The 17,031-nt window shown below is 38.3% G+C and overlaps 1 protein-coding gene across 9 annotated transcripts in view; it reads left to right on the top strand.

Annotated features, from left to right (window-relative positions):
* BEND5 (BEN domain containing 5) overlaps positions 1-17,031 on the top strand; it is a 1,001,406-nt gene that overhangs the window by 527,380 nt on the left and 456,995 nt on the right. For 3 of the 9 annotated variants that reach the window (XM_070745892.1, XM_070745894.1, XM_070745893.1), the window contains exon 1: positions 9,084-9,809. The exons of 2 other annotated variants lie outside the window; for them this stretch is intronic. Coding sequence is in view for 2 of the 7 variants with exons in the window: in XM_070745888.1 (XP_070601989.1) it covers positions 9,590-9,809 (220 nt within the window). In the remaining 5 variants the exon portion in view is untranslated. Of the gene's footprint in view, positions 1-9,067; positions 9,810-10,063; positions 10,086-10,145; positions 10,220-17,031 lie in introns of those variants that run through there. 4 more of the 9 variants (XM_070745889.1, XM_070745888.1, XM_070745891.1 and 1 more) reach the window with 4 other exon arrangements.

The following is a 17,031-nucleotide window of genomic DNA, read 5'->3' as shown; positions in this document are numbered from 1 at the left end:
TCTTTACACTGCCGGCACAATCTATACACTGAGAAGTAAAAATTGCCAGATAGTTTTCAGTCAGATGGAAAAGGCCAGCAAAACTTCTGATTTTGCACATGCATGTAGGAAATTTTAATTTAATTTTGGAAATGGCATATGGATTAGAAATATTTCCCACTCTGCATTTTCTGCAGAGCACATCATAAATTACTGCCAACCTGTACTCAACTTGTATTAAGCATTAGAAATCTAATTGCACATACAACCAGGTAGAAGTTATTTATTTATTTACTTACTTACTTGCTTACTTACTTACTGGATTCCTATGCTGCCACCTTCTTTTAGGAGAGAAAGGGGTACGTCTTATACTCTGAAAAATATGGTATGTTGACAGTAGCAAGATTATTTTATGCACAACAGTGGAAGGATGCTTTAATGCCCACAATGGATGAATGGTTGCAAAAGTTGGTGAAATTAGCAGACGTGACTAAATTGACTGCTTTGGAGGGGGGCACAAGTACTTGGGGTGGCTTACAACATATAATAAAAACAATAAAATACAATGGTAAATCCAATTAATTAGCTAAATATCTAACCTAAAATCCCTAATATTTTAAAAATCAGTTGTACACACTCAGACATCAGCCACTCATAGCATAACAAATTATGCCACATTAAATGAACTATTATTTATATTGTTAGCATGAGAGACACCAGATATTACAGCCCATGGCGCACTTAAGTGTTTCTTTTCATATAATCTTAGGCCAATAGAAAAATGCATTCCTTTAGGATACCTTCACAAAAAGTGATTTTCAACATTTTCTAAGTGAGTCATATTACAATAAATATTTTGAATGAAATAATGCAATATACAGTATATCCTAGTGTGAACATGCCTGATTGTTTCAGTCTATTTAGTGCATCCCTAACTATGCAGAATATTTGGAGTTAGAGCTATAATGTCTTTATTTGGTCTGAATAGATTTCTGCGGAACCAATCATATTTTATGAAAGATGCTGCTATTATGCAGTTCTTTTTCTTCTTCTTGTGCCTGGTATGGTGGCTTGAACTGAATGAAGTAATGGTTCTTCAGGTAATGAGACAGGCACATAACCCAGCATTTTTCTTGATTCCAAACTGTTGTTAGAGGTGCAGTTGGCTTCAATACCAAGGAGAACCTATTTAGCTGATATACCCATTACAATAGTGACTGAGTAAGATAATCTCATCTCAGTGATCTTTGTTCTAATAGCATCTTGATGAAACTATTGTAAAATGTTCTTTGTGGAGCTGTCCTTGAAAACAATCTGGAAGCTGTGGCAGGATATAGAGACAGCTAAATAAGGTAAACAGGGGTCTGCATTGCTTCCTTGCAAACTCTGGGCCAATGGTAGATATTGACATTAGTAGCTGTCAATGGTTTCAAAAGTAGATATAAAGTATTACTTTCTTGAGAACTGTTTGATTCATGCATTAAAATTATCCGGGGCAATTCTGTTCATGATCCTATTAATTAAGAATGCAGTAGTCAAGAATAAATCCATCTCAGGGATAGTATCTCAGCTATGTTCCAATGGACACCCACTGTTTTATTTTGGAAAAGAATGGGAAACAAACTGTTTTCCTAAGTATTTCTAAATTAATATGTCAGGTTCAGATTATTTGCTTCGTAGGCATTTTTCTCTTCTGTAATGATACAATTTGCTTTCAGTTCCTGTATTTATTTTCTAAAGCTTGTTAGTTTTATTGTGATGGCTTAAAGACTTCTTCCTTTCTATCCTCCCCCTTCCCTTCTTCTCTGGTAAATAGTTCTAGGGTCCTCTAATTGAAGAGCTATAGAGGGATAAAATAAATTAGCAGAAAGATAAAATAATAAGATAAAAGGTTATGTAATGAATGCAAGTCAGTAATGAACATTTAAACCAGACATCCCAATTTCTACTTACATTTCCAGCAGTTCCACACCATTATCCATTGTGAAAAGAGGATATCATTAGAAAATATATGGAGCGTTTCATACACACCTTGCATTTCATTCTCTTAATTGTCAGTTGCTTTACTTCCATGAGGAAAGCTGTTCTTTAAATAAACATTTTATTTCTCTCCTTAGAGTCCATTATCATATGTTTGTGTTTTGTTAGTCAGATTGCTTTTCATAGTTCTTTGAATAACATTCAACAGATCACTCAGTCTCTACTTCCTCCATAGGAAACTGGTGGATGGGTTTGACATGATAATAAAGGTGGTGGGTTTGTCATGAGACTAAAACCTCAATTTTATGTATGGTATGTTTGTACAGTATGTATGATTGGTTTTTATATAATGGGTTTTTAACTGTCTTTTAGTATTGGATTTTGTTGCACTGTTTTACTGCTGTTGTTAGCCGCCCCGAGTCTGCGGAGAGGGGCGGCATACAAATCCAATACATCAAATTAAATCAAATCAAAACTTGCCTCTTTTTTAATCTGGGCCACAATCCACACAGAAACCAGGAAAGGCTTTGTTTGTATCTTTGAGACCATCTTGATTATGACACTTCCACCCATCCTCAGATACCCTGATCCCTTGTACATGCCTATAAACCCTATGCGCCTTTAAAGTAATCCTGAAAAATCTGTTGATTTATGATACTTTGTTAGCATTCATCTATCCGAATGAGTTCTTCAGTTTCACCTTAGTAGATGTAAATAAATGTCATATTTTAAATGCCTTATTTGGGGTAGGACAATATGGTGATATTGGTATTTGAGAATACGTCATTCTAATATTATTAAGAGCTATTATTTCTGAATTCTAAGGAGATTTTCACAATATTACTGTAACCTATTCATATTCCAGACTGCCTCCCTTCAAGTTCTCTACTGGAATTCTCATATTAATCAAAACTATTTTGAAGTGTTATTTGGCCTGCTGTGATAATGACATTTATTTCATGTTGAAAACACTAGAACATAGCTATGTAGATGCTTGTATAAAGTGTTAGAAATGAAATGGATTATCAGCTTTTAAATGCCTCTGAACTTTTCTTGAATGAAAAAGATCAGTGAGATCAGAGCACCATCCACACTCCACAAAGACCAGTTTTAAAAGATCACAACATCTATAAGCACAGATATACAGTATTTGCCAGCAGAGAAATAAATATTGCTCTTATTGTTTGTTGTATTCTGGCTTATTCTAGTAACAAGAAGCTCAGACCAGCCATTGATTTCTAAAAATAATGAGCCAGTTTTACTTCATATTTTTTCTGTTAACTGTTAAGAACAATAAGCATAAAGGCCTTTCTCTAACTGCATTTAACCATGATACAAATCTGTTCTGCCAATTTCCCTAAGCTATTTGGTTCTCATGATGACTTCATTTGATCCACAACCCAGGAATGAAGCAGTCCTGGGTTCTCCTTAGTTGTTGTAGTTTTAGTGCTTCCTTCTTTAAGCAACCTCTAGCAGTTTCAAGATTTACAAGAACTGCTTTGAAAACTTTTCTGTCAACGATGAGTGAGGTAGACAGTGGAATGGTGCCCATCCAGTGCTCCTAACAAGTTCACGATAGTGTCCTCTCCACTATGTAGTCTCTTTTATTTATTTATTTATTTAATTAATTTTTATGCTGGCCTTCTCCTTAGACTCAGGGTGGCTTACAACATGTTAGCAATAGCACTTTTTAACAGAGCTAGGCTATTGCCCCCACAATCCGGGTCCTCATTTTACCCACCTCGGAAGGATGGAAGGTTGAGTCAACCTTGAGCCGGTGATGAGATTTGAACCGCTGACCTACAGATCTACAGTCAGCTTCATTTTGCCAAATGTTTTCCCTCTCCAGGTGGAAAGAGTTGCTACAGCATGTGGCACTATACCTCACAATTCCCTAGATCCTGCTGAAATCTGTTTGACAACTATGGGAATTGCACAATAAAGTGGAAGAACCATTTTCCCCCCAAAAATTCAAGTTTTGGGAATACTTAGCTCTTCTAATTTACCACATAGCTCCCCAAGCCACCATTCACCCTATTTATTTATGTATTTATTTTTATTATTTTATTTATTTGTCAAACATGTATAGGATAGTAGTGGTTTGTATAAACATAAGTAAAAAGTAACAATAAAAGAGGACAATAGGACAGGGAAGGTAGGCACAGTGGTACGCTTATACATGTCCCTTAAAGACCTGTTAGAAACAGGAAGAGGTCGACTTACAATCTAAGGTTAAAGTTTTTGGGATTTGGGGAAGAAACCACAGAGTCGGGTAGTGTATTCCAGGCATTGATCACTCTATTGCTGAAGTCGTATTTTCTGCAGTCGAGTTTAGAGTGGTTTGAATATATTACATGCTCGTGTATTGCTGTGGTTGAAGGTGAAGTAGTCATTAACAGGAAGGACATTTTAGTGTATGATTTTATGAACTACATTTAGATCTTATTGGAAATGACGTAGTTGTAAATTGTCTATTCCCAGCATTTCAAGTCTGGTGGAATAAAGTATTTTGTTGCGAGTGGGGAAGTGAGACTCTTTGTGTGAAATATTTCTGGACTCTCTCGATTGTATTAATGTCTGATCTGCAATGCTGGTTCCAGACAGATGAGCTGTATTCCAGAATTGGTCTAATAAATGTTTTGTAAGCTCTGGTTAGTAGTATAATATTGCCAGAGAAGAAGCTACATAAAATTAGATTAACAACTCTTAGTGCTTTTTTGGCAATATTTTACAGTGGGTTCTAGCACTTAGGTCATTGGATATGAGTACTCCAAGGTCTTTGATAGAGTGAGGGTTATCTACAAGTTTGTTTTCTTCAAGTTTATATTTTGTAATTCTGATTCTTTTGGCCAATGTGTATGACAGAGCATTTGTTGGTTGAGATTTGTAGTTGTCAGTTGTTTGACCATTCTGCTACATTGTCAAGGTCTTTTTGAGGGGTAGCAGCATTGTCGGTGGTATTAAATAGTTTAACATCATCAGCAAAGAGAACACAGTTGCTTATAATATGATCACAAAGATTGTTTATGTAGAGTATGAAGAGTGTTGATCCTAGAACACTACCTTCAGGTATACCCCTGTTGACAGGAGCAGGATTTGATATGGCACTTCCTATTTTGACCACTTTTTGTCTGGTAGACAGGAATGCCATAGGATTTGTTTCAGAAGTAGTTTGTCATGTACTACTGAATCAAAGGTTTTACAAAAGTCTATGTACATTGTGTCTATTGTTTTACCCTGATCAAATTGAGTGGTCCATATATTTTTGCACTGTAAGAGTTGCATATAACAGGATAATTTTTCCTTGAAACTAAATTGTTTGTTGGAGAGTAGGTTATTAGTTTCTAAGTAGAGTGTAATGGATTGGTTTATGATTGATTCCATGAGTTTGCAAGTGACGCAACCCAAAGAGATTGGTCTGTAATTTTCAACATTACTTGGATCTCCTTTTTTGAACATAGGGATAACTGTGGCTAGTGACCATAGGTTGGGTAAGGAGCTAATCCTGAAGGATTTTTTAAAAAAAAAATATGCTTAGAACTGTGGAGAGCTTTTTAAAGATGTATGCACATAGTCCATCAGGTCCAATAGATAGAGATGGTTTTAGGTTGTGTAATGCCTTTCTAATGTTATCTTCTGTAAAATCTATTTGTGTTAGATCATTTAAGTTGATTGTGGTACGACTAGGAAATATTGGGCATGTGCCATTGCTGTTTACAAAGACTGGGCTGAAGAATGTGTTAAAGAGATTGGCTTTAACTGTTTCATCATTATAGTTTTTACCATTCGGTAAAGGGGTGGGATGGATCTTCTTTGAGTTGGTTGCTTACAAAGTTATAGAAGGTACATGTGGACTTTATACATAGGTTTACCTCTTGATTGATGTGATAATTGGTACATTCAGCCTTTATTTGGTGACACAGATTTTTGTAGCGGCTTTTAAAGTTTGCAATGTAGCATGTTTTATTTTTTTGCCAGAGATCTTTTTTGGGATGGTTTTGCAGAGGTCTGTCCCAGAAACCAATTCTCTAGCTTCCTGAGTTACTGAGACAGTGTTGGACTAATTATAGATGATAAGAATAATTGAGAGAGTTGGATGCCTAGAAAGTCCATTTGGATTTGCAGATCAAAATTTCTTTATGACAGCCAAATTCTAACTCTATCTTTGGCTTAGAAGGGCAGAAAGTCTTTTGAATCTTTCACATCATTACTTACGATTAACGGAAATAATTTAAATGCTTTAGGCTCCTATAGGATATAAATGCCCCTGATGCAAATAGGTATTCTAGATGTTGAAATCATTTAAATATCCTGTAAAACCATGCAATACACCTGGATACAATGCAATATATGAATTCCCCTTTATTACATAATTGATTATAGATATTGATATTTATTTATTTTATTTATTTTTTTATTGGATTTGTATGCCGCCCCTCTCTGGAGACTCGGGGCGGCTAACAGCAACAATAAAACAGTGTACAATAGATATATAATCAATCATACACATGTGACCTAAAGCAATATATTTCATAAAAGCTTAGTGAGTGGTCCTATTTTCTACTGTGCTCATACACAAAAATAATATATCCTATTGGGGTTACATGCTGCTGAGTTGCACTGAACACTACTGAACACAGAGGAAGTTGCTTATAGGTTGACACCAAAAAAATGTATAGTGAAATATCCAAGGGAGAAACTATTGGCGGTCCTCATCTAAATATATATTAATGTAACATTTTATACTTTATGATCATGCTATTGAAAGTATGAAAATTAAAGCTAATTTACATATTGAAGAATTTAATTTGTTTGTCAACTAATAATCTTCACACAATTGTATGTCCATTTGTTGTTAATTTATCTAAACTGTTCAAATCATTGATATATATCTTTCATACATAATCAGACATCTTGCAAGGTATCTATTGTCATAATTGAACAAATGATGTTTCACTGTTTTTTAAAGTGTGTTTTCTTTAAACTTTATATAAAGTATTTATATGGATATAGGATGGGACAAGTTTTGTATGAAATACTCCTTACAGATGTTACTAAAAAAATATCTGAAATTTGTTATTACCATATTCTTCACTGAGAATGAAATGCTTGCTTTTTGCTGACAACAGAAATTTTTGCTGAGAATTATATTTATAGCCTTGATAATTACCACCAAAGATGATATCCAATAAGTATTGATTTCATATTACTCTATTTTAGGGGTGTCAAGCTCGTGGGGTCATGTCATCATGTGACAACTCCCCCTTTGCTAAACCAGGGATGGGTGTGGCCAGCACATGACACATCTGGCCCACGGGCCATGAGTTTGACACCCCTTCTCTATTTCATAAACTACAATTGCTTAATAAAAATCAAACTACTTTACTGTACAATTATATCTGATTTTCCCCATGTGGAATACTTAACTGGATCTGGGAGATAGGATGGTAAGCACACTAGGTCAACAAGAAAATTGAATCAAAGTCTATAGTCAATTTAATGCGGGAAATTAGATTTAGTCCCAGACTTAGTCTTCTTTGGAATTAAGGTAATTCCCCATATCATATGAACTACTTAGATGAGGGTTAATTGTTCCTTTCAATATCTATGATCAGCATGAAATCCTGGAAAACCTACAAAAGCAGCTACTAATCATGACTTTTACTGTTAATAGAGCCATCCACAAGGTAGGTCAATAGTATAAAAATAATGGTTATGACCAGGCCGTTTGAAGCCCTCTCATCTTTTTGATGCAAGTAAAGCATGTCAAATTGTTAAAAAGAGGAAGGGATTCAATTATCTGGTCCCATACCTTCAATGCTATTTATTATTTCCTTCCTGCATATCATATCCAGGATTGGGTTCCTGGATTCATACTACAAAGCCCTTGACTAATGAATAACAAATATATGGGGGGGGGGGGGATAGTATTAACCTCCTGTTGAAAACTGAGTTTGTGGGCTCAAAGAATATAGTGGACCTTTGAAAGTGGTGAATTCGGCTCTACAATATTCATTAGAAAGACTTTTGGCATGTGGATGTGTTATCTTCTTATTTCGTCAAATCAGTTTGGTTTAGTAAAGCTGTCTTGAAACAGTTTTTAGCTCAGCTTATGTGGTACATAAACTACAAACTAGTCGGCATAATTACTAAGCTTGTGTGTCATGTGAACCAATATAATTGTACTGAATAAAAGGATGGTTCAGTTAAGCATGAGTAAATATGCAAGTGCAAATGCAAGCACTATTGTTTTTTCAGTGAAATGGTCATCAACTGCCAGTGTTCTTCATTGAGTAAAATGTGACTTCTCTGAGAAATGATTTGTGGGCCTAAGATGATAAAGCATATGCAATAGAGTGAAACATGGATAAGGGTCTTTGCCAGGGTATCAACAATCAAACCCTCTCTTTCCCCCCCCTCTCAATCCAACAAGCTTTGTTATATTGGCAGACAAAAAGAAAAAAAAGGGAGGATAGCAGAAGGCTGCTATGGTGACAGGGAAAAAAATACAACCCAACTGCTGCCTCTCCTTCTTGGGCCCACTTGCAGTGCATCGCCCAAAGGAAGCCACCTTATGGGTGAATTGCAAGGAAACAGGTCGCCTGCTCCCTTTCGCCTGAGAAACAGGCGTGAAAACTCTGCAAGACCCCTTTCCCCCCCAAGTCACCACCCAAGCCTCTCTGTCTTAACAGTATAGGGTGGCAGAGAGGACTGGATTCAGCGCGTTTTATCCATGCTAGGTGAATAAAAGAGGAGATGGAGAAGGGTCTGTTTTAAGTCAGAGGTCTCCAACCTTGGCAAATTTTAAGACTTGTGGACTCCACTTCCCAGAATTCCTCAGCCAGCAAAGCTGAGGAATTCTGGGAGGAATTCTTTTAAGGCTTGTGGACTTCAGTTCCCAGAGTTCCTCAGCCAGCAAAGCTGAGGAATTCTGGGAGGAATTCTTTTAAGGCTTGTGGACTTCAATTCCCAGAATTCCTCAACCAGCAAAGCTGTGGCCTCTGAGCAGAATCTCTCAGCCAGCAAAGCTGAGGAATTCTGGGAGTTGAAGTCCACAAGTCTTAAAGTTGCCAAGGTTGCAGACTTCCTGGTTTAAGTAAATAGAGGCATGGAAGAGCAGCACTGCGCTGGCTTTCAAACCGTCTCCCTCTCGTCCTTTGGCAGAGAGATCGGGCCTGGCGCGGCGAAAGCCGCGGCGGCAACAAAGCTACGTTCCCCAAAGTCTCCCATCGCCGTAAATTCTACTCCCGCCCTTCCCCGAGAGAGAGAGAGAGAGAGGACCGGCCGCCGCCGCCGCTTGTGGCAGCGCTCTCTCGCCCGTGCCGGCCAACGCCGCGAGCTGCAGGCCAGACCGAGGCTCGCTTCGCTCGGCGCTCGACTGCTCGCGGGAAAACCCGAATCCCGGCTGCCTTGGGAAGAAGCGGCGAAGGCTCCGCAGCCCAGACCCGCTCAGCCGAGCGCCGAGCAGGGCTTCCAGGAACAATAACAGAAGAGCCGGGGTTGCGGGAGCGCAAGAGACGGGCGCCCCCCTCCATCGCTCCTCTCGCCTCCTCCTCGTTCCCCCACTCGCCGCCAGCCCTGCTCGCCCCTCTCCCCTCCCCCATCCGGGTCGCGGCCCCCCGCATCCACGATGTACGCCTTCGTGCGGTTCCTGGAGGACAACGTGTGTTATGCGCTGCCCGTGTCGTGCGTGCAGGACTTCAGCCCCAAATCCCGGCTCGACTTCGACAACCAGAAGGTTTACACCGTCTACCGCAGCCCTGCTCACCACCCCGAGGACGGCGACGAGAGCCCCGGCGAGTGGCGAGAGCGGCCGTCGCTGCACAAGGCCCAGATCCTGGCGCTGGCAGGTGAGGCACCCGGGGAATTCGGCAGCGGGCGGGCGGAGGGAGGGAGGCGATCTGGAGGCCAGACCAGTTAAAACCTCCCAAGCTCTTTGGAAGACCCGGGTGGGGCGGTGATGGTGGCTAGAGCCCGTCTCCTTAATGTGCCACTGCGGGGCCTGCGCCGAGTGGCTGCTGCTGGACGAAGGAGGGAGGGAGGGGTTTGGGGGATCCCCAGGAGAGACCGGCAGGCGGGGAGTGGATATATAGGATGGGCCTGGTGTGGCAGAGGCCTAGATAAAGGTGCGAGGGGGCTGCCTCGGTGCTCCCCCCCCCCACACACACACATCCCCTTCCCTTCTCTGAGGGTTGTTCCGTCGTCAGAGAGAAACCCTGCGCCCCATTTCCATCGTTTTCAGCGCTTGCTATTAGGAAAGGTGATTGGGAGTGCAACTAGAAATGGCTATAAAATTGGGCCTTAACCCCTAGGTTGCCCAGCAGGGGCGTTGAATTCCTGGTGTGGGTTTCCTTCAAAGATTTTAAAGGTGGAACATTTAAAAAAAACAAACACGAACTATCAGGATAAGAAAGGGAACATTTCACTCTGGAATTCCTAGGAAGATAGCAATAGCATAGCATTTAGGCTTATATACCGCTTGACAGTGCTTTACAGCCCTCTCTAAGCGGTTTACAGAATCATCATATTGCCCCCAAAAATCTGGGTCCCCATTTTGCTGACCTTGGAAGGATGGAAGGCTGAGACAACCTTGAGCCTACTGAGATTCGATCTGCCAAACTGCTGGTATCCGGTGATCAGCAGAAATAGCTTGCAGTACTGCACTCTAACCACTGCGCCACTGAGGCTCTATATCAGTGATGGCAAACCTTTTTTCCTTGGGTGCCGAAAGAGCGTGGGCGCGCGCCATTGTATATGCACGAGTGCCCACACCCATAATTCAATGCCTGGGGAAGGCGAAAACCGCTTCCCTCTCTTCCCGGAGGCCCTCTGAGGCCAGAAATGGCCTGTTTCCCAACTTCTGGTGGGCCTAGTAGGTTCACGTTTCGTCCGTCGCCTGGCTCCAAAGGCTTTCCTGGTACAGGGGGATGGAAAAATGCCCTCCAACATCCCCCCAGAGGCCTCCTGGAAGTCAAAAATGTCCTCCAAGACCCTCTGTTTGAGCCAAAAATCACTACCCTTTCACACACATGCATGTTGGAGCTGAGCTAGGGCAACGGCTTGGGTGCCACCCATGGCACCCATGCCATAGGTTTGCCATCACTGCTCTATACTGCGTATTTTAATTAATTAAAATATGTGAGTCTTTATCACTATGGCAAAACTATTGACGTGGCAGATATTTAGGCTATAACTAGAAGATCCATAATATAGAGGATTAAACATAATTTAACTGTAACTGGCAGCTGTACCATCTATGACACATTTTCATTACTTTTTGGCAGTAGTGTCCATAGGGAAAGCCAAAGTAGGCAAAGTGGTAAATGTGATCAGCCATAACCACTGCTTGGTTTAACTTGGGTGGGTGGTGTGGGTGAGCATTATAGGAAGTCAGATGGTCTCTGGCAGAATAAGTTAGGATAGGACGTGGCTGCCACAAAATGGCATGGAGCAGTCCAAAGATGTAGATTTTTATTCCCACTCTTATGGAAAGAAATGTTTCCACTTAACTATTAAGCATGTCATGAAAGTCAGTCTCTGCAGTATGAACTTATGTAAGTGTTATTTAAAGAGGTGCTCCATTTTTAACATTGTGGGTTTACTTTGCTGTCATAACTTATGCTATATCTTTGAATGTAGTTCTTTTGGAAAATAATCTAAATTATTGTTCATCATCGCTATTCATCATTTTGGAAATGCATTCTAAATTAAAATATAAAAGAATCCCCCTTCCCATTTGTCTGCTTGTCCCAAGTGGACTTTTAGATTACACTCAATAATTTAATTTTAACTATTGAAAGAAAAGCAAAATTGCTTCTGTTTTCCTAAAAATATTGATGGTGAGCTCTGTAGTCAACACATAGTAATCAATTTTTTAACGTGAATACTGGACACTGTGTAAAAATACTGGAAATCTAAATGCAGAAAAGGATTCTTTACAATAAATAAGACACTGAAAAAAAGATACTAGTAAGATTCAATGGCAAATATTTTTGTTTTGTTTTGTAATAAAAGATCATTGATTCAGTGTTAGCTTTCATAACTTTAACAAAGTTACAGTAAATCTATGTCTTGGCTATCATTGCAAAATAAAATTTGCCTAATGAAATAAAACAGATAGTTCTTCTCATAAAATTCTAGAATATATTATAAGTAATATAGCCCTATTCTTGTCCATTCATAAGGAAGGCCCATCCCCACAAATAGATATAGTTATTAGGCCAGTCTTACAATAAACAAAATAACCTTCTCAGAAATAGAATATTCATTTATACATATAAAACAACCCCTCCTTCTCAAATATATATATTAAATAAGTCACTGCCCAGTAGTGACTATGTTTTGCATGTAGAATGTCTGAGATTCAATCATTAAGAACTTTAGGGCTGAAAAAAATTCTTACTTAGAAACTTGGAGAAATGCCTCCATTCGGTGGCAATGATGCCAAGTTAGGTAGATCCACATGTAAGTTCCCCTGCTTCTACAGAGGATGTGGAATTCAAATGTATAGTTCTGACAGAGATATAATAAATATACCACTAAAATTAGAATAAATTGTATCATCTGAGTCTGTATCTATACTAAATAAACTCTAGTTCATACTGCAATGTATTACTCCATCCCCACAAGTTATGAACTTTGTCTCTAATCATATTTCCAAGCAACTTTTTTATTGGTGGGATTATGATGTCATCCTATTTCTCAAAACTGGGTAGATCTGTCAATATGTACCAGATCCTAATTTGCCTTGAACCTAATGGTTCCCAGAAATTCAGGCAGTCCTCAACTTATATCCATTTGTTTAGCGAGAGTTTAAAGTTACAGCGGCGCTGAAAAAAGTGACTTATAACTTTTTTTCACGTACATGACCATTGCAGCATCCCCCATGGTCATGTAATCAAAAATTGGATGCTTGGCAACTGGTTCATATTAATCATGATTGCAGTGTCCCAGAGTCATGATCACTTTTTTGAACGGTTGACAGAACCAGTCGGGAAGTCACATTGGCTTCACAATTCTGTAATCAACTTAACTGCAGTGATTCACCTAACAACTATGGCAAGAAAGTCATAAATTGGAGCAAAAGTCACTTAACAAATGTCTAAATTTGGGGCTCAAATTGTGGTTGCAAGTCGAGGATTACCTGTAATTGGGTCAAATTGTTTGACTGAGTACCCTTCATCAAGACTTGGCTCATTTTATGCACATATAGGTTATGTCAGAGATTGTCCAGGATAAACCTGTTCATACACGGTTTATTGCCAATGCTACTCTTGATCTCTTGCTTGGGAAGTTAGAAGGGGATTGAGTGGAGAATGTATGTGGCAATTACTCTGTGTAATACTTTCCAGAGAACTCTTTATGTCAGTTGAATTCTTGCAAATTTCTGATGTTGGATAAAAAGAGGTTGCTTTATTTGCTTTTGCAAATAGCTAAGCATTTGGTTTGAATCTGAAATCTATTAAAACAGTGAGGCTTAAATTATGTAAACTAAGACCTTGTTTGTAACAATATGTATCTAACCAATGGCAAGGAATAATTATTTGAAGATGAGATGGGAGGAAATATATATGATCATAATTCTGTGATAGATAAATGAGGATAATATTTAATCTTTTATTTAGCATACTTCTAAATGTGTGGGAATGAGGGAAAAGTTGGTGAAATGTTGTTACATTTGTTGTAGGATTAGTTAGCTTCAGCTTGCTGTCAACTTTGTTGCTAAGAAATGTGTTAAATAGTTTCAAGCATCCAGTTATAAACTGCACACATATGCAGCATGTTTATTGTACTAAAGCCCAGCTTGTGAGCTGTCCAAAGCTTTAGTATGACTTAAATATTTTGAAAGATTTCCTAAAAGCTATTTTCATTATTTTAAAATATAACTAGAAATATGATAAAAATCAAACAGTTCAACTTATCTTTAATACAAATCCAACAAACAAATAAATAAATAATACATTTTATATTTTTGCACTTAACCAGGTATTCTAGTTCTTGGATTAATAGAATGGATTGATATTAATCAAGAATATATGCAATATCTTCTCTTGAAAATTATACTAAGTGAATTCAAAATTAGCCATAATGACTGGAGCTAAAATGCAGGGATTCATAATAATTATTTGTGATTAAACACCCTGCAATTGGTATATTACTTTATAAAGGTATTGAACAGGGCCGTAAAAACCATTCTAAGTTAACTTAATAAACCTCCTCCGAATCTATCGCTGAAAGCAGGACTGTCAAAGTCCTGGCTTGTAGGTCGGATGCGTCGCACACTGACCACGCCTACGCCCAGTTTAGTGAAGGAAGGGGAAAAATAGGCCCAATGTGTTACGTGATACCTCCGTGACAATGTGAGTTTGATATCCCTGGCTTAGAGCATCAAAACACCATATTTCCTAAGTTTCTTACTAGTTCAAGGCAGGTTCCCACTTTTCAGTGTTTATACTAAAACTTTAAAAAGGGAGTTTGAAGTGGTTTCACCAAGCTTTTAAAAAATGCAGCTGCTGATATGTTCCAAATATTTTTTTTTCTCAGAAAGACAAGCTTCTCTCAAAATGACCTTCACATTGCAGTGATTATTTAACACAGTATTTTTATGAGCAGGTTTTTACAAATTTGAGCAGCTTTAGTAGCCGCAGAAATATTGTGATTGCTATCGATAGATCATAATTCTTCTTATGTTACTAAAATGTTGAAATACTAACATTCTTCATTTGAAGAATGAAACTTGGTGTAATGGTTAAGGTGTTGTACTGGAGAGATTAATTTTATGCCTGCTCTCAGTTTTGGAAACTGATAGGATTGGGTCCTCTTTCTGAGACCTCTCTACTGAAGAGATTGTTGTTGTGAGAATTAAATAAAGGTGTTCCTATGTAAATATTTTTGTGAAATAGGCAAGATGTAAGTCTAACAAATAAGTAGGAAACTTTAAAAATTGAGTTTTGTTCAACAATGAAATAAATAGTGGGTTTCAAATTCTTTATAGCTCAGTGGGTTGTAATTTTTCCCCTTACTGCATCCTTCCACTACCACCACCCCAAAAAACCATGTACCCCATATAATGCTTTGGTACAGTTTATTTTAAAAAGAGTTTGAAAGAGATAAGTCAGTTAATAATAAATATAATTGAAATACACTTTATTTAAAAGTGTGTTTCTTTCATCATTGTAAAGTTGTCAGAATATATTAATAAAACACTTAATTTGCATAGCTTTAGAAATAGTAATTTAAAGTATTAAGTTAATTTACCATTCAGTCTTTTGTTGTATTTCTCAAACCCAGTTTTCTGGCTTTATGTTTTCACAGAATCAAGTGGGTTGCCACCACATGAATATGTTTCCCAGGGAAACAGAAGCTGTTGTGGAATAATTTTTCCCCTCCTACCATTACTGTTTTGTATGTTCTACAAATATGCTTTAATAGGTTGAGAAACCCTCTGAAGTAGATTTGGAGGCATACACAAAGCTGTGGGAGGAGAAAAGATAGGCAGAAATGCATTTTAAAAATATGCATAGCTTTCATCTTTTTTGTGATGCTACCTCCATATTTGTTGATCTGATAAAGGAATCTAAACATGTATAAAATATAGTTTTGCTTCCTTTTATCAAATTGGATTCAATCTACTTGATTATGGGCAATGAAACAATTCATTGAATCATTCAATAAAATGAAATAGTGACACTCAGAACAGAAACAAACAGCACAGAAAAGAATTCCATAATTACATGTAGAAACATATACTTTAAAAATTTCAGGATGAATTCTTCCTTTCAAAGTAAGAGAAAAATCTCTAGATGCTGGTGAACTACTGTACAACTCGTAACAGCTTAGGCTAGGATGTTCAATAACAAGTACTAGGAATTATAATCTATCTGTAGAAAGCCACAGGTTCTTCATTCTTACTTCAAGGAATTTATTCCAATATTTAAAAAATCCTTGTTTTCTAATTTTAAAAAGCAGCACTGAGACAGAAATTAAAAAGTCTGTTTGTTCTAATACTGTTTGAAGTGGTATTAAGCTGAATCTTCTTACAAGGTCAAAACAAAATCAACAAAATATGTAATTAATATCCTTACAAGACTAGTTGGAATAGTCATTTTAATTACATTTGATTGCCCTTATATCAGCAGCAAATGTCAACTGAGACATTTTCACATGAAGAGATATCCGTACAGGGTGCATTCCAAAGGTAATGTATTTATCCAAGGGAACAAAAAGAAGTCTGCTGGGGAGACATCAGGACTATAGACGGGTGGGGCAGTGTTGACACCTGGTGTTTGGCCAGGAACTCGTGGACTCGTAGTACGTTGTGGCAAGGCACGTTGTCGTGATGGAGTTGCCAGGTAGCGGAGATGTCTTTTCTCATCCTGATGACTCTTGTTCAGAGTCTTTCCAGAACATCCACGTAATAGGCAGCGTTAACTGTCTGCCCTTGAGGAACAAACTCCTTATGGATTACTCCTTTACTGTCGAAAAAGACAATGAGCATTGTTTTCACTTTTGATTTGCTCATTTTTGCCTTTTTGGGCTTGGGGAACTGATTGGTGTGCCACTCAGAGCTTTGGTGTTTTGTTTCTGGGTTGTATTCAAAAACCCAGGTTTCATAACCAGTGATGACGTCGTCCAAATAATCAGGTTCAATTTCAGTTTAGCACAAAACTTAATCACGCAATGTTGCTCGATCGTCGATTCCATTTTTTTCGTGACACGGTCGGCGCACAGAGGTTTAGAATAACTGACATCCTGCGGCTTCCACAGCTTGGAGAGCACTGAGACCGGTTTCGTGGCAAAGCTTAGCATCCCCCCCCACTTACTCCAAGTGCTTTGGTCCCACTCCGACCAATAGTAGCAGCGCAGCTAATTCAATTGCATTGCTATTGGAACACACCCTGTATATCTCTCTTCACAAACCACTTCTGAAATAAATATCTTAAAAAATAATGGATCTTTGTAGAGGGGCTGTTAAAACTTGCAATATAGAACATAGAATGTATAATAATATCAAAAAATGCTCAACATTAGTGATAATGGAACATAACCCCTCTTTCATACAAAATGTACAAA

Source organism: Erythrolamprus reginae, chromosome 3 (assembly GCF_031021105.1).
Source record: "Erythrolamprus reginae isolate rEryReg1 chromosome 3, rEryReg1.hap1, whole genome shotgun sequence".
Taxonomy (NCBI): domain Eukaryota; kingdom Metazoa; phylum Chordata; class Lepidosauria; order Squamata; family Dipsadidae; genus Erythrolamprus; species Erythrolamprus reginae.
This window is presented reverse-complemented; position numbering and strand designations above follow the sequence as displayed.